At 45.6% G+C, this 18,460-nt stretch overlaps 1 protein-coding gene across 1 annotated transcript in view; it reads left to right on the top strand.

Annotated features, from left to right (window-relative positions):
• LOC141278625 (cell adhesion molecule DSCAM) overlaps positions 1-18,460 on the top strand; it is a 106,836-nt gene that overhangs the window by 49,803 nt on the left and 38,573 nt on the right. Inside the window, exons 9-11 of the mRNA XM_073804524.1 lie at positions 1,344-1,634; positions 5,019-5,195; positions 16,624-16,654. Coding sequence (XP_073660625.1) covers positions 1,344-1,634; positions 5,019-5,195; positions 16,624-16,654 — 499 coding nt within the window. The remainder of the gene's footprint in view (positions 1-1,343; positions 1,635-5,018; positions 5,196-16,623; positions 16,655-18,460) is intronic.

Genomic DNA, 18,460 nt, shown 5'->3' with positions numbered 1-18,460 from the left:
GACTTATGGTTCCCAAAGGGGAAAAGTGAGCAGGAGAGATAAATTAGGTGTTTGGGATGAACAGATACACACACAACTGTACACAGAATAGATAATCAACAAGGCCCTACTGTAGAGCACCGGGAACTCTACTCAATATTTTGTAATACCCTATAAGGGAAAAGAATCTGAAAAATAATAGATAGATTATATATGTATAACTGAATCACTTTGCTGTACACCTGAAACTAGCACAACATTGTACATCAACTATACTTCAATAAAAATAAATAAATATATTAAAAAAAGAGTGTCATTTGAAAATCAAGGGCTTTGGTGCCGACAGAAAGTTCCCAGGCTGAGTAGCCATGAAATGTGCTCTTTGCCCTCTCACCTTCTTCTGGGGTGGCCTTCTCCCTTAGTCACCTCACCCCCTTCCACCTATAACTGTCACATTGTCTCACAGGCCCCACCTTCCAGGTGAGAAGTCACCAGGGTAGACTGTGAACCTTGAGTGTGTGTTGGTTTTTCCTCTGAAAATGGACCTTCAGGGAGGCGAACCCCAGGGCAGTGATGTTCAGGGGTGAAATTTGCAGCTCAGAAACACCAGCAGGAGGGAGGGACATGGCTGCACGTGAGTGCACGTGAGGGGGCGGAGAGAGGGTCTTCGTAGGTTTCCTCACTGCTGACTCTCATTCAGTGGTGTGGACGGGATGGCAGGAGAGCGAGAGATTCGAAAGTAAAGGCGTTATTTGGGTGCGACACCTGAGTTTTGGATAACGTGTACCAGGGTTCAGATGATGAGGGGTTGATTTATGCAGAAATATACCCACTGGGTCCCTGGGCTCCAGTGTGAGCCGCTTGGATAGCAAGGATGCCCGTGAGTACTTCCCAAATCCAAGTCTGACTTCTCTTGAGTCAGGTCCCTGAATGGACACGGGTCAGCCCAGCACATCACAGTGGTTCCTTCAAAACCACTCAAGGAGGGTCAGTCCCTCAGAGCTACCCGGGAGGCTGCATCCTGGGCTTAAGTTCTCAGTTTTGTCTACCAAATAAAACATAATTCTCAACTTAAAAAAAAAAAAAACATTCAAGGAAGCGCATACATAAGAATAGCTTTGTTCTTCAGGATACTAACGCTAAGATTCACAAAAACAACCTCTACCCACCCAGAGTTCCCCCTCACACCTGGGGAACATGGGTCTGTAAGATCCCTATAAATAGTGGACAAACAGCAGCCCATGACCCAGACTTGGACTGAGCCCCTCGCCTGTGGCGAAAGCAGCCCAAGGGAAACGTGGGACGACCCTGGTGGCCTTCACTCCTGTGCCCCGTGGCTGACGCCCCTGTGCCCTCTCCCGCAGAGCCCCAGTTCTCGAAGGAGCAGGAACTCTTCGCCAGCATCAACACCACACGCGTGAGGCTGAACCTCATCGGCTGGAATGACGGCGGCTGCCCCATCACCTCCTTCACACTCGAGTACAGACCCTTCGGGACCACGGTCTGGACCACGGCTCAGCGGACCTCTCTCTCCAAGTCGTACATCCTGTACGACCTGCAGGAAGCCACGTGGTATGAGCTGCAGATGAGGGTGTGCAACAGCGCTGGCTGTGCCGAGAAGCAGGCCAACTTCGCCACGCTCAACTACGACGGCAGTAAGCTGGCCGGCTGGCCTCCCTTCTGCGTCTCGGGATGTGTGCCCGTGCTCGCCGTCCCTCCCCCATCTGACATCCATCCTCGGCACAGTGGGGCTCGAGCCCGCCGATCCCCTTAGGCTTTGGGGCCTTTCAGTCTGCTGCCCCCAGGGCTCCCTAGACCAGGTACCCACGTGACCTTGGCTGTGTTCCAGGAAGGAGGGACGGAGGGCCCGCAGGCAGCTCGTTAGGGAGTCTCGGGGCAGGAGTGACCTCTCCTGGGGCTGAAGGCTTCTGTGCCACGTGGTTGTGTGCTTGGTCATGACTGTAAGCTAACATTGCTTTTGTTGTCTCCCTCCCCTCCTCCCACCCCATCCCAATCCACATAACAGCTTTCTTTTTTGCTCTCATTTAGCCCTTCAACTGCATGTGCAAAAACAGTCTTCCATCAGTAAAGGAGCTTATGTTAGTCTCTGAGCAGAAATAGAGGCACTGATGGAAATACAATAATGTCATGGGATGTTAGTAGACACACACACACACACACATATATGCACACATGCATGCAATTGGCATGCGCTTTCTGAAAACCAGGTGAGGTATCTTGTGACGTTTAGTTGACTGAAAATAAGTGATAGAAATTTTCATCCTTTTTTGCTCCAACTAGTATAAGGGCCATTTCTTGATGTTGAACAAATGCCAAGCCCAGTGAAGCTAAAGGGTGGCGTGACATTGACCGCTCTGCAGTCAGGAAACTTCAGAAAGTCCTAACTGGCAGCAAGTTGATGCTGATTTCTGCAGCCTTGCAGTGATTTTCACTCGGGGAAAGGCAGGGTTGAATTAGGTGCTGTGATCACAGGGTAAAACTGGCCGCCATTCATCAGACAGTTTGGAGCTCCGGGCTTAGCTCCCTCAGAGACCCTGTCCAGTGTGCACCTGTCGGGCCGGACCACAGTGCTGATGACTTACCCAGAAAGTCTGCGCCAGAGCTAATACCCTAATACTCTATTCTTCGCTAGTCAGGCTGAGGGGTGTTCGCTCCTCTGCTTACGTGCACTTGGGATCTCGCTTCATCAATACTCTGGCAGGAACTTCCCTGAAGTGCAGGTTATCCTGTTCTAAGAAAAGAGTGTACGTAAACCCAAGGACCCTCGGACACGACCAAAGGATGCTCCAGAGGTGTTGTAGGCGTGGCTCCTCCCTTCGCCATTTTCTCCTGGACTGTCCTGGCCAGCCGAGGGCTTGTTCCTCCCACCCTGGCACACTGTAAACCCACCCCTGAGTCTCCCACCAAGGTCGTCTCCCCACAGATCCCTCCTCAGCCAGAGCCCAGGCTCGCCCACAGCATTTAGAGCCTGGGTGGGGTGAAGGCAGGAAGGTGCCAAGGTGGGAGTCCTGGTGCTGGTTACACCAGCCTGGGCCCCGCAGCTCCTGAGGCACCTGGACCAGCTCCCGGACAGTGAGGCTTCTCCTCAAAAGCTCTGATCCTCGTGGGCCACGTCTCTCTAACCTTCTAGCCTCAATCACAAGCGACTTCACTCCAAGAGGTCCCATCACAGAGCACGAGCCACTGCAGAGCAGTGTGGACAACTTGCTTTCTCCTCCCACACGGTTTCATTCTTTGATCTGACAAAAGAAAGGACTTCAACACTGACCATTTTCCCTAGCATGTAAGGGCTCCCCAAAGCCCTTTGCTAGCAGGGAACACACTTGGGCAGGAAGTATATTTCTTACTTTAGATGATTGACGTCCATTAATTGCCTTACGGCCATCACGCTCTGGTGCCCAGCTTCTTTGTAATCTGTGTGGTCCAGAGCACGCGGCTTCAAGGTGCACGTCCGTGATAGGTTCACAGCTAATCATTTAATTAGAAACCACTCGCGTGCGACATTTGAAACTGTCATTCTTACTTTCAAAGTGCTCTGCAGATCTTAAATATTTGTCTTCTAAAAGAAATATTCTCACTTTATCCAAGATCTTAGATTAAATCACGAAAAAGTCCTGGGAGCTACATTTAAAATTTTCTGAAATCTGAAATAATCCTATTACACTAGAAATAAGAATACATATGTATATTTTCCTTGAAAAAAGGTTTCTTTTTTTTTTTTGAACTAAGCTTGTGGATATAAAGCTTTAATATCCTTTTTGTCACTTCTGCCTGAAGAACTTTTTTCATTTTAGGAACAACAAACGTTGACCATTAGCTTTATATCTATCAATACCAGTCAGATTTCAGATTCGCCCGTGGCTTTATTTGACTCTTTCTTCTGCCATTTCCTGAGCCAAATGTTTCCACTGGTCCTGTGTCATCTTGGTTTTGCAGGCCAATCCTCACCTGCATCCCCTACGTGCCTCTCATGTGGGTTCTGAGCATTTGCAGACTTGGGTTTGCAGCCAAAACACTCTATGTCAAGTTGGAAGAATGATCTTCTTGGCCTTAGCAGATAGCAAAGGGGCCCGTCATTCTATTGTCCCTGCTCTACTCACTAAATGCAGGACAAGACTCTTTTTGCTCAGAGGGAAATTGTATTATTTTTGCATTATTTTTCCTGAATCACTGACTTCCTGGTCCTTGTCTTACATGGAAAATACAGTGGACTGGAGCATCTAACATAATGGTCGGTGCCCAAACGCAGGCCCCATAAAATGTGGACGCCTGTGTTTGAATTTCTGCAGCCATTGTATTAAGCCTCTGAGCAGAGGCAGCTTAAGGCAGCTCAGAGTTCAGTCTACGCAGGTGTTTCCTTGTAATTCTAAATAATCTGAACTTCAGAGCTTTACGTGGGCCAATAAGTAGCTTTTGCTTTAGAGACTTGGATGGCTCCCCTTTGAAGAGTTGGTTTTACTCTTATACCCGGAAATAGTTTTAAAAGTAAATTTGGCCTTACACCCGTGATAGAGAGCAAGTGAATAACCAAACAGAAAGAGATTTTAAGCTCCTTTAAGCAGGCTCGTCTGGTACCGTCTCCCCACAGTCTCCCTTCTGTCCACTTGCCAAACCCATTGTTCCTTCTCTGACGTGCAGCTTTTCAAACAGCCCCTCTCAATTGGGCTCTGGGTGACACTCAACTCCACAGAAGTGCGTGTGGCTCTTTTAAGCGCCCAGCCTGGACCTTATGCTTTCAAGTGTCTGCACCCAGCAGTACGTTGCCAAATGAAGTCCCTTTCCAAAAAACGAGGTGTTCTGCCCTTCGCGCACACTCTGGTTCGACGTTCCGTAGAGTAAGCGTAGGAGGGGAGCGAGCCAGGAAAGGAATGAACGAGGACTTAGAGGGAGCCTTCCTCTCATCCCCATCACCGCGGACGCCCTCGCTCACTCGCGCGGTTCTGGTAACCCGTCATCCCTAAAAACTCGGCCATGCTGTCGCCATTAACTGCCGCCTAACATCATGGCCCTGCTTTCAGGTACAGTCCCTCCACTCATTAAGTCAGTTGTCCAAAGCGATGAAGGGCTGGCGACCAATGAAGGGCTCAAGATGCTGGTGACCATCTCCTGTATCCTGGTGGGCTTGCTCCTGCTGTTCGTACTCCTGCTGGTGGTTCGGAGGAGGAGACGGGAGCAGAGGCTGAAGAGGCTGAGAGGTGAGTGGAGGCTCGGCCGTCCCCCCCGCAAAGCAGGACAGACAGCTGGCTGGGAGGGAATCGGCCCCGCGGAGTGCCTTACCCTCTCTGCGCCAGGTTCCCCGCGCCGCCTGGTTCTGTGACCTGTGATGTGCCGTCAGCAGGACGGAGGGGCCTCACACGCAAGTCATGCAAATGTTACGACTCAGAAATTGAGTGAGAGCCAACCTCTTTCACGTCTCCAGCAAGGCAGGCAAAGAGAATGACTTTCACGAGGGTTTGCCAACCCCACTCTTTAATGTTGAGCCGCCGCAGCAAGGCCACGAGTTACGGCCTCCTTTATTTTTATTTTATTTTAACATCTTTATTGGAGTATAATTGCTACAATGGTGTGTTAGTTTCTGCTGTATCGCAAAGTGAATCAGCTGTACATATACATATATCCCCATATCTCCTCCCTCTGCATCTCCCTCCCACCCTCCCTATCCCACCCCTCTAGGTGGTCACAAAGCACCGAGCTGATCTCCCTGTGCTATGCGGCTGCTTTCCACTAGCTATCTATCTTACATTTGGTAGTGTATATATGTCAGTGCCACTCTCTCACTTCATCCCAGCTTACCCTTCCCCCTCCCTGTGTCCTCAAGTCTATTCTCTACGTCTGTGTCTTTATTCCCGTCCTGGCCCTAGATTCTTCAGAACCTTTTTTTTTCTTTTTTTAGATTCATATATATGTGTTAGCATACGGTATTTGTTTTTCTCTTTCTGACTTACTTCACTCTGTATGACAGACTCTAGGTCCATCCACCTCACTACAAATAACTCAATTTCATTTCTTTTTGTGGCTGAGTAATATTCCATTGTATATATGTGCCACATCTTCTTTATCCGTTCATCTGTCGATGGGCACTTAGGTTGCTTCCATCTCCTGGCTATTGTAAATAGAGCTGCAATGAACATTGTGATACATGACTCTTTTCGAATTATGGTTTTCTCAGAGTATCCTTTAAAAAGACCTTCCAGATTTGTTCTGGAAATGAGAACTATTTTATTGCCGGGAAATGGAAATTGAAGGCTTATAGTCCTGGGAAAGCGTTGTGAGGCAGAAAACACACACTTTGCTGAATTAGAAATCGGAGCTGAAGCTTGGTGTAAGAGTTTCGTTTTAACTAAGAAAAAAAAGGAAAGAATGGAAGATGAGATCTTGGACCTGATGGGAGCCTTTGTCAGCAGCACCGTTGTCCCCATGTCTGGCTCTATAGATTCTGTGCGACAGGGCTCTTCCAGCTTCTGGCCAACAGCCCTACCTGCCCTGGCTGTGCAGTGTGAGGCCAATGAGTTCTTTCCTATGCAAAGCCCTGTGCAGGACAGTGCTCTGAGTCCCTCCTCTTTACCTGTCAGGGTATTTAACCAAGTCTCTTCTTGGTAAAATGTATATATAAGCTGCCTGCATTTTAGTATCAGTGCAGTGAGGAGTATGCAACATCCCATGTATTCTTCAAAGTCGCATTTGAGGAACAGGCCTGGAAGCACTGTCCTTATACTATATCTGGGATATCCCCAAGCCTGGCTGGTAGACTTGGAAAGCATTGACCACTTGTGTAAATGCTTGATTTGACTGTAGTCCAGTTAGAACAGCAGAACATGGGGATATTTTCACCTGTCTTCAGGTAGCCAGAGCACTCCTTTTGATGGGACTCTAACCCATTTTACTATCAATGTGCTTCTAGTTGGCCAACAAATTAAAATATTTGAAATACATGGCACTCCATCTGCACACTTTAATAGTTCTTCCGTTTACACCTTCTGTAGCCCAATAATTCAGATGAACCGTCAATCTCATTGAAATATTCTTTCTAAATCACATTCTCCACTTACCTTTTAATTTTGCGGATTCTCTTGAGTGAATCCTATATCCTAAGGGCCGTGCTAGGTGCTCGATGTACAAGATGAAAAGAAAGAGCCTTCTGAACTTTTGGTTTAGTGTATGAGGCAGACGCACAGGCATGTACCAGGAAAAGAGCCAAAATGTCACGAATGCTAAAACAAACAAATCCTACCTAAGCACAAAAGAGGAGGCGATTCATCACAACTAGGGAGGAAAGGGGGGCGGCATTCAAGAGCTACAGAAAACAGCACTACAAAAACATAATGTTCTAATCTATTGAGAAATTCAATATCAGGTGAGCTGTGCTGGATTCCATTCACAAGTGTTTGTCATTAAAATAACAAAAGGGGGCTTCCCTGGTGGTGCGGTGGTTGGGAGTCCGCCTGCTGATGAAGGGGACGCGGGCTCGTGCCCCGGTCTGGGAAGATCCCACATGCCTCGGAGCGAGGCCCGAGTACCGCAAAATAAATAAATAAATAAAATACCAAAAGGACTTTATTTTTATAACCCCTCTTTCACCGAAAACAGAAACCCATTGTGTGGACTTTGGGGACATCATTATAGAGGGACCAGGGTGGCGTGTTTTTGTTGCATTTAGACAGCCATGTCTACCTGGCTGCACTTAGAGGGCTATGAATTGTCCATATAACATTCTTAAAAATCAATGGTAACATTTTCTCATCCATCATTTCTATTTGATGACAAGGGTTTGGCAGCAAATGGGTTAAACATTGAGGAAATCCTTCCCAGCATCTTCCACCCTCTCCCACATTCACCTTTTCTTTTTGCCCCTGGTCCCTGTTGCTTACTTTTACCTCCCAAACTATTGTTTGATTTTCCTCTTCTACTTATGACTTAAGCACCTCAACTTCGTTCTGCTTTGCCAAGAGTAAGGAAAAGATGCTAAAGATGTTGCTGACTCTTCCTGGTGCATTTGAGTTAGACTGATGGCAGGTGCGACATCCTTCCTTTTTGTTCTTAATAGTCCCTTGTAATTTAGTTATTGCTTTGCAAGGATTCTGTCCAGAAAATATCCTGGGCTGGCATTTTTATTGTCCGCATGTCTGCCATTTGACACCACTATTTTGTAGCTGGTCTTCATAAGGAAAGCAATACATCACATTAGCGAGTCCAGCCTTTCATTCCCCGGAAATGGTTTTGTTTTCTTTGTGCCAGAAAAGAGATAGAGCCAGCACAAAGGTTTCAGTGGGACGAAAATAAATGCTGTGGAAAAGAAGATGTATTCACGGGAGATGCTGAGAAGCAAAGTATTCCAGAGAAGTAGCTTGCAGGGCACAAACGTATCTGCAGTCTTGCATTTTACGTGCTTAATAAAAGCTTCCAAATCAAGAGTCTGACAAGAGGGAAGCAAGAAGGCAAAATGATCGGACACCTAATTCCATTGCCTTCCAAATGGCAAGTTTTACTTTGGATGCACTGAAATATTTAATTCAACACACCTTCATTGATTATCTACCACATGCCAGGTGTAACATTTTTTAAAACCAACAGTAAAATTTTCTTATTAAACCATTTCTATTTGATCACAAGATTTTGGCTAGGTCCTAGAGAGAAAAGAAGGTTACTAAGATTCTGTCCCAGAATGGTCAGCAAAGGCTTTCAAGGGACAGACTCATCTTTCTTTAACATTGAAAACTGTGTCATAAAAGGGCAGAGCAAGTGACTAGGGCTGTTAAGGGGGAATCAGTGAAAGGCCAGACTTTGCCCCCAAAAGATCTTTGTCTTTTAGGCCTGAAGGGCCCTTGAAATGTTATGTTAATTAATAACACAAAATGTTTCCAATTCTCTCATGAAAAAAAAGCACAGCCACAGAGTTTACGGTAGTAGGTGCCTATCTATTACACAGAGTTCATAAGTAGAATCATCCAGTTACTACCTGACCCACATAAGGCACAGATCCTATCCCTGGGTTAGAATCAGTTCAAATATATTTACAGATTGAATGGCTTCGTACAATATTTTATAGTGTAAAATAAGGACATTTCTAATAATATGTCAAAGTTACCTGAGCAACCACTGATCAGGATCAAAACTGGAAATAAATCTGGATTATAGGAAAATACTGTAGGGTCCCTAACGAACACTGTAAGATCAACTCCCTGTCATAGACCTTGTTTGATTGCTAGATGCTACTCAATGTTTTTAAGCAGGTATGTTTCACCGTATAGACAAGCAACCTAGTGAATGCACCATAGGTAAATGTGCTTTTATGTAAAAATCCAAAAAAAAAAAAGGAAAGAAAATGGGACTCAAGCAATTTAGCCAACCTATATTCTTCCTTCCTGAGCGCTTGACTAATTTTAGAGCCTAGTGACCTCCTAAAGTCTAAATTGTCTTCAAGTGCTACATTTTTTTTAAAATCTGTAACCTTATCCAGGAGTTCAGAAGCCACATTTTGCTTTAAGTCATGCCCTGATTTTCCCCCACCGCTAGATCCTTTGAAGTGCAAGGTTATAAAATAAATCACCATGATCCCAGCAGACACAACCTTATAAAACTTTGATTCCCATGTCAAGCAAACAGGTCCAGGATCACTAAAAGCTTCCCCCTCTAGTATGAGTTTACCCAAGAGGGTGCAAAGCACCAACCTGTATGGGTCAACCGGCAGCGTCAAGCCAAAAAGCTACTTCCAAGACTTCAAAGAAGCTAAAGATAAAAATCAGTGTATGACATAAACTTGACCATGTTTCTGTGGCAGAATGGCCTTCTTCCCTTGAACAGAAGCCTGTTTATTACTTTAAGCTTGCTTTAAAGTGCATTAACACTCTAAGGCCCATTGGTTCCAGGAGGCCGTTCTCGGAGAGAACGTGGCCTTGGAGCCCTCCACAGGCACAGCTGAAGGGGTGGGCCACGACTGTTCAATATTCCATTAATCTGCCCTGCAAATGAGCTAAATCTCTCCTCATCTGTAAGACCAAAGCTTAGCTTGAACTTTAATAATGTAAAGGAGGAAAGGTGTGCATTTAGGAGCGCAAAGACCTCGGACTCAAGGTAGACTTGCGTAAAGATGGTCGTGGCACTGATGCATTGAGTCCTACGTAGGCAAAGGGTCCCCGGTGCTCCATAGTGAAGGGGTGGGAGGTGGGCACCCCCAGAGACTTCATTACCTAGCTAATAAATGCCCAGTTTGGGGCTTAGATGGGATCAGAAGCCTCTACTCTGAAACTTTAGTCCTCGGCTTTGCGTTTTCTTCCTTCTTTCCTCTCATTTTTCCTTTTGACCTTCATTTTAAAAAACTTGTCCTTTCAAAACTTCAAATGTGTTATGGCAGAACTAAATTTTTAAAAAGGGGTTTCTGTATCTGAGAGTGGGGAAATAAAGGAACAGTGGGATGGCAGCAGGGCCAGGCCAAGTGCAGCCGTGGAGCGAGGGACGGGGTGGGGGGGGCAGGAGAAGGATGGGGAGAGTTGGGGTCACCCTGGGCTTTGCCCTCTGCCCACGCGCTCTGTCTCGTCCGTGTTTGTATTTGCAACTTTCTGAGATGGTGCGTCTGTACGGTTTTCTTTCTGGGCTATATATTTTGTCATGGTTTTGGAATCAGCTTTCATTTGAGCTGATGACTGGGAGTCCTCTTTGCGACCTTGTAAAAATGTAACTGCAGGTTTTATAGCCCTTAGGAATACAGCTACTTTATGAGACCCCTTTAAATCCCACAGAAAGCAGGGATTGCTGCGAGGGAGCTTGCCGATAAGGGCTTTTGAGAGATGGTAAAGCAGGGGGAAATCTGCTGCCGGCAAGTTGGTTTTTACGTTTTTGTGGGTGTGTGCTAGTGACTGCTCAGTAGAGGTATGAACCAAAGCAGATGCCCTTCACTTAACTAGAACTTCTTCGGAGATGAAAATATAACGATGTGGCGATGAAGGAGAGTCCTCCTTTTTAAAGAAACGTTAGCGTATGCACTCAGGACTGCCACAGCTGCAATGTTGGAGGCCCGTGCTGCCGTGTTAATAAGAACCCCTCATGCCACGTACAGACCCCACAGGAGCGATGGTCCACAAAGAACACGGAACCCGGGAGACCACACTGCGAGGCTCTTCATCCAGCTGAGGTGCCTCTTCCCAAGAACTGACTGAACCGTGTATTAATTGACAGAGTGCTAGCACTTTCCATGCTTTCTCTCTTCTTCCTTTTCCATAAGGCTTTACTATGCCCTATCTTGCTTTAGTGTCTTAATAGCTGTGCAGATAGGTGCAAATAAACTTGACACTGTTATGCTCTATTTTGCTGACATGAAAACTGAAGGGAACTTGGAAATCACACATCAGTTGGGGAAGAATTAGCAGGAGAGCCGAAATCACTGTTGTCTACCCAGTCCTCTTCCTGTGAAACTTCTTCAGCTTTGGAACATTCAAGAAAGAAAGCCTGTCACATCCATATTAAGCTAGTTTAAAAAGATGTATCGAAGAAACATAGAATTAAAAGCTATATTAACACAGAATCAATAGTGACTTTATAATTTTATATTTGCCCATCAAAAATATTTGGTTTATTTATTTTTTATCTCTATATTCGCTACCACTCAGCCTCCCCTATATTTAAAAAAAAAGGATTCCTTCTTGTTTGCCTATCTTCTGCTGCCCTTCTTTCCATTTCTTTTCCCCACTGAATTCTTGAAAGAGTCTTTGATACTCAGCTATTTACTTTGATACTCAACTATTTACTCACCAGCTCCCAAATCCTCAGTCTCACTGCTCTCCCCACCACTCAAATGAAAGTGCTCTCCTAAAGGCAGGTGACCAATTACCTTCTGATCCCCAAATTCTCCTTTCATTATCATCTTCTAGCCCTCTTTGCACATTCACAGTGCTAGCGCATGTTATTTTTTTGAAACTGCTTTTTTCCATCTTTCAATATCACTAGGCTACCCTGGTAGTATTTCTCCACCATCTCCCCACCCGAAAGATGAAGAGCTGAGCACAAAGCCCAGGATGGGCACAGAGAAGTAGCCGGGGCTTCAGGAAAGGTGTCACAAAGTCTAAATCTCAGACTGAGCTGAAATTGGTGGAAAAAAGTGACAGACAACACAAAAGGCTGTTGAGCTGTGTTGGGCAAGAAGAAGATGACTTGAGATGATGTTCTCGTCTTAACAGATGGCAGGTAGCAGAAGGACGACTCAACATCTGTCTTACTTTGATGTGAACCAAGAGGAGAACTATTCAGACCAGAAAATGTGGAACAAGAATTATAAAAAAGGAAGAAAGGGAGAGAGGAAGGGGGAGGGGGATTAAGAGAAAGGAAGGGGGGTGTAAGGGAGGGAAAAAAGAGGGAAGAAGAGAGGAAGGGAAGAAAGGAAGGATGGAAGTGGGGAAGGAAGGAAGGAGGGAAAGAAGGAAGGGAGGGAGGGAGGGAGGAAGGAAGGAAGGAAGGAGGGAGGGAAGGAAGGAAGGGGGAAATGTCTTTCATAAAAGAGAGACCCAAGTAAGGAATTACCTAGAAATTATGCCACCTGAGGAGTGGTCAAGAAAATTAGAGAATTCAACCTAGAAAAGACGACACTGAAGCCGAGCTGCTTGGGGCATGGCAGCTACCTGGAAATATTCGAATGGTTTTTTCAACGTTTCCAGAAGGTGCCGTTGTTATATCCAGATAGAAATTACACCAAGGGATTTCAACACAAGAAAAGGAAGGTGTCTCTTGTGATTAATTGTATCCTCAGGAAAAACTGTATGTGGCTTTACTGTTCCAGTGACTGGGCTGAGCCTGGAGATAAGGGCAAAAGGGCCAATAGAGAGACAATATGAAAACAGGAAGTTACAATGAAAGGTGCAAAGGCTGTGCTGAACAGATACAGAGAGGTTAGACGGGTGCAGATGTCCTTGGAAGCCCAGGGAACCAGAACACCAGCTTCACCTGCCGGGCTTGGGAGGGTGTACAGAGCAAGTCACGTCTGTCTGGAGGGGTGGGGACAAAGCACCATCTCCAAGGGCCTCAGAGGAACAAAGTCACGGGGGTCTCGGCAGAAAATGCAAGAGCAGGAAACTCAGAGACAGGGTTGGTGGACCGAAGTAAGAGGCAACCGAGCTGGAAAGACCGCTGGGGCCAGCATGGGTGGCTCGTACCCTGAGCTGAGGATTCCTGTTGGTAGGGAGGTTCCTTTGAGAGTTTCAGAGCACAGATGCAACCCAGTGAGGGCTGTGTTTCAGATCCATCCTTCCTGCAGTGGGGATGTTTCAGGTCCTTCCTGCAGTGGGGATGTCACTTAGAGGGCTGAGTCTGGAGTTGGGGAGACCAGAGAAGGAGCTGCTGGTGAGGAAATGAGAATTGAACTGAGGAGAGAGAAAAGAGCCAGAGTCCCGGGGAGATGTGTTGAGTGGGGAGCCATCAACAGACGTGGAAGGCAGGTCAGCAGTGGGAAGAGAGGTCGGCACCGTACGTGCAGCAAGGGCATCGCTCCATCCGTGGAGCATCCAGAGGCTTGGCTCATTTTAACCTCTGTCCAAGGCGCTGTGGAAGGGATTCAGACATTTATTATGAGGCTGATTTGAAAAGTCTGTAATGCTCTTAGGATACCATGATTCCATGACTTTAAATATATTATCTTAACTTGTCCCAGATTCCCTTCTCACCCCTGAACAGAAGTGTGTCCAAAATTCCATCTCTCTTTCCCCTCTCCGTGTATAAACAGAAGACCCTGAGCCCATCTCAGCCCTGACATATCTCCCAGCTGGACACTGGATTCCAAATCTGTCCCCCAACTTAACGTTAATATGTCAAAGGACTCAATATGTTTGAAGCCAAACATCTCAGCCTGCACCCAAATTGCTGCTTCCAAGTCCTTCTAGACAACTGTTTCTGTCCCTGGTGCTACCATATACTCAGCCCTGCATATCCCAAATCTTGCCATTTCCCTGGACTCCCCACGGTCCCTCTGCCTGTCTCCTCCACACGCAGTAGGTCCCTGATTCTTGTAGATGCCCTCTGTCTACTATCATGTCATCCACTCCCCTCCACCAGACCCCTGCCCCCAGCCCCCCATCCTGGGCACTCTGCATTGTCTGATTAATGCTGTTTATGGCACCTGTACCCACTGGCCACCACCTCTGCCCTCCTTCCCCCACTTCCCCCCTTGCTTGGCCCAGGTAAAAGCTTCCAGATTATGGTCAGTGATGCAAAGTTGCATTTTCTTAGCTCCTGACCATCTTGACCATCCGCATTCCCCACCACCCCTAGAAACTTCTCTCTGTAGTCAAACTGACCGACTCCTTGCTTCCTGAACGAGCTCAGAATTCCAACACAAGTTAATTCTGTGCCCTGGAGCACTCTTCCCATTAAAGTCCACACTTTCTTTAAGGTGGGCAGTCTTCCATCCTTTCTGACTCACCCGGCCTGACACAGCGCCCTCCAGGGTGTGTCCTCAGTCAGCTGGCATGAGACGTCTGTGCCTCTGTGTGTTCCTAAGGATACGACATGTATCCCCCTCTATGTATAAAGGACTTTGAGGACAGTGGTTAAAAAGAGTTTGAACCAACAGACATTGGTTATGATTTCCTGCTCAGCTGCAGCAAATGACTGAATGTATCCGGATCCCAGTTTCCTGGTTTCCGAAGGAGGGCACAGTAATTCCCAGACACAGACTGATAGTAAGGGGACATGGGCAAGCAGTCCTAAAGTAACCGGTGCAATGCAGATTCCTAGCATGTGCTTAATTGTGACCGCAGTCCACTCGGTCCCACTCCCCAGAGGACATTCACGCCTGGTCCTTGATGCCAACTGTGCTATCCAGACCCCATCACTGTGCTTAAAACTCCACCAACTCTCAGCTTCCTCAAAGGGGAACTCACAGAAGAAGTGAGTTTCCATGAATATAATGTTTCTCACAATTTAAGATGAGTCAGAAGGAGGAAATAGTAGCTAAGACAGAAAGAGAAAGGGATCCACTGTAAGATGATAAGCATAGGGAAGGGTGGACCAAAATGGCTTTGGGCACCTAAATGTGTGGATGAAGATGCCTGCTAATTGTAGACGTGGAAAATTTGCAGTTAGAGCACATCAGTACTGGAGGGACCTCTGTCCTCACTCATTGGATGCTGCCATCCCTTGGTGCATTGATAGAAAAAAAAATCATAGAAGAGAAAACTGTGATGATTAACTTCAGAAATAGAAAAAGAACGATGATTATGGCAGGAATGCAGGTCCATTCTGAAGATGTTTGAGTAGGAGTTTCCTTCAGATTGTGAGCTGAAGTACAGTGTTTTACTCTTTGGAAATCTTTCCTCTTTTTTAGAGTATTGAACTAGCCACTGCTTGGTTGTTACATAGAACTAATTAATCCCAAGCTTCTGGCATTTTATATATGTGTATATGTATATTTACTTTGTAAGTGTTAAATCATTCAGGAAGAGAAGAAGCTCATCATATTTACTTTGTCTTTGCAGATAAATATAAAGCCATGAGCTGAGAAATTAGATGCTGTTTTGCTTTCTTTGCTTTGCCATGTGGGTGGGATAAAGGGAGCTATTTCATTTCCCAGACAGAACCCATCTGTGCGCAAAGCCGGGGCCTCGCTGCGAGGTGGGAACTGGCATGGCTGACTTGAAAAGCTGAGCTTTGACTCATGGGGTGCCTGCCCACGTGTGGCTCTTCCCGTGACAGTCCACACCTCCCAATTACAGCACTCTGCTCCCTGAAATAAAAGCGACTGCGTTCAATTGTTAGCCCCCAAAGATGAAAATGCTCCAACAAATGCATCGCTTCCCTGGCACGCACACAGACAGCTGAATCCATTTCCAGAAAATTCTGTTCATTGAACACTTAACATCAAGGCTTTTTAGAGAGCAATGAAAGGAAATCATAAAGAAGGGCTTTGTGTTCTAAGAAAGGAAACATTCATTTTTGTCAGGTAAGATGTGTAAAAAGAACAAATTATATTTTAAGGGAAATTAGAATTTCAAACCAGTGCTATCAAAAAGGTTAAAAAAAATTACAGCATTTTTAGGCAGGATTTCTTTTGTCAGGGGTGGTAACCAGATCTTGGTAAATAATGCCTTCAGAGAAAGGCTTTCTTTCTGTGTTTGAAATAAACATCTAAGTTTCCAGACACAGTGATATGCTGTTTATACAATTCTTTGATCAACCAAAGGGATGCATAGCTCTGTAATAATGACTTTTATAAGCTTTTTCATTTTGATAACAAAAAGAGTAGAATTTGTACTACATAATGAATTACTTTCAAGGTGTTAATGTTGTGACTTCTGAAAGTAAAATTGGGTTTTTGGAAAGTGGCAAATGAATAGGTTGTAATATAACCTTTAGCAGGTATCTGAGTATTTTTGTACCTATCTTTTTATGCTACCTTTATGCATATATGTGTATACATATATATGTATATATGTGTGTGCGTGTGTGTGTATGTGTGTGTGTGTATGTCTCATTTAGAACAGACAAGGGATCCATAAAAGTTTAGGTTATTAGCAATGATTTCGATATACAATTACATTTAAAAATCCTTATTCTCATCTGATTCTGTAGAATATTTGTCACAAATGCTTAAGTGAATGTTAATGAGTTGTTTCTCTTATACTAATATCAGCTTTCTTTCCCCAGATGCAAAGAGTTTAGCTGAAATGCTCATGAGGTAAGAACAAGACCTAGCAGCCCAAATATCATGTTGAAAAGAACTTGCTTTGATGACTTCTTTTTTTAATAACAGTCTGAAATTGATAACCCATTTTTCACTTGACATATAATTTTCATTCTAGGAACCTAAATATCCATGCAATTCTTGGTTAGAGACATAGATACCAAATAATATGCAGTTATGCACACCACAGGGAGTTTTCTTGTTGGCTGGACTCAACCAGTAGAACATTTCCCATTAACCCGAGAATAATGAGGTGCATTTTAAGTAAGTAGCTTTGGTTTTGCTTTCACCAAATATGCCACTTTGAGGTCAAGATCCTTCCTAACAGTTAGCCAGGTGAAAGGGAATCCATGAAAGGGAATGGGTTCAAAATTGATGGCCTGATCAAGGAAGATTTTCCTTGCCTTCAGCTCCCACTGCCCCTTTAGCACCCCTCCACCGGAGCACCCACCACCTTCTGCTGCAAATATCTATTCAGTCTGGTCTTGGAAGTCACAGCCTATTTCATCACCATGTTAGGAGAAACCAGCACTATCGTTGCCCCACTCATAACTGTTGAGTAGGTGGATGACTAGGGGGAGTAGAATAAGTAAGTGCATGTTCACAACTGTACAAGACACCCCAACCTTTGCACTTTATATTGTAATGATTAAACCAAAAGTAAAAAGAGGATAATCAGAGTCTAGGAACCAGATAAGAAAAATGTCAGGGAATTTCCTGGCGGTCCAGTGGTTAGGACTCAGCGCTTTCACTGCCAAGGCCTGGGGTTGGATCCCTGGTTGGGGAGCTAAGATCCCACAAGCTGCAAGGCGTGGCCAAAAAGAAAAATGTCAGGGACCCTGATGGTGACCTTGATGTTGTCATTTTAGGATGACTAACATAGGAGATAAAAGAGATGGAGTATAGGGTCTCTTCCCAACCCCTACAGCACCACAGTTGGCTTTAACTTCCTCCCTCACCTTTGCGTATCAGAGTAGTACTTTATTGTTATTCACAAAGAGTCCTCTCCCATATCACCAGTATGTGTGAAGACCTAAGACAGAGGTTGAATACCGTTGGCTCATGGGTTACATTTCCCACAGATGTCTTTGTTTGTCCATACTGTGTTTTAAGACAGTGTGAATTGTTGGTAACAGATGTGAAGGAATCAAGAATGACTCTGAAATATTTGGTGTGAGCAATTAGATAAGCATTGGTGCCATTTGCCAAGATTAGGAAGATAGATGCAGGGTATGGACTTTTTCTTTTTGTAGGGCAGAGGAAGGGGATGTGGATCAGAAAGAAAAGGCTTGTAAGGGGGCTTCCCTGGTGGCGCAGTGGTTGAGAGTCCGCCTGCCGATGCAGGGGACACGGGTTCGTGCCCCGGTCCGGGAAGATCCCACATGCCGCGGAGCGGCTGGGCCCGTGAGCCATGGCCGCTGAGCGTGCGCGTCCGGAGCCTGTGCTCCACAACGGGAGAGGCCACAGCAGTGAGAGGCCCGCGTACTGCAAAAAAAAAAAAAAAGGCTTACAAGGGTCATGTTGGGGATGCTTTTTAAGCCTCCAATGAAGGTGTCAGATAGCTGGTAGCAGGAATCTGGAGCCCAGAGTAGAGCTCAGAGATGCAAATGGTCTGTAAAATGTCTCCACCTATCTAATCCCATCACACTAGATTAAACGTGCATGAGAAGATTATGAAAAGCTATATGAAATGCCTTGAGTCCATGCTCCTGTGCAAGTCTGTACTTGTTTGCTAGTGGTCACATAGAAGGCAGCCAGACACATGTGAACTTGTATTGAACAAATCTGACAAAAATATCT

Source organism: Tursiops truncatus, chromosome 4 (genome assembly GCF_011762595.2).
Source record: "Tursiops truncatus isolate mTurTru1 chromosome 4, mTurTru1.mat.Y, whole genome shotgun sequence".
NCBI classification, from domain to species: Eukaryota; Metazoa; Chordata; class Mammalia; order Artiodactyla; family Delphinidae; genus Tursiops; species Tursiops truncatus.
Note: the sequence above shows the minus strand (reverse complement) of the source record. Positions and strands in the feature narration are given on the sequence as shown.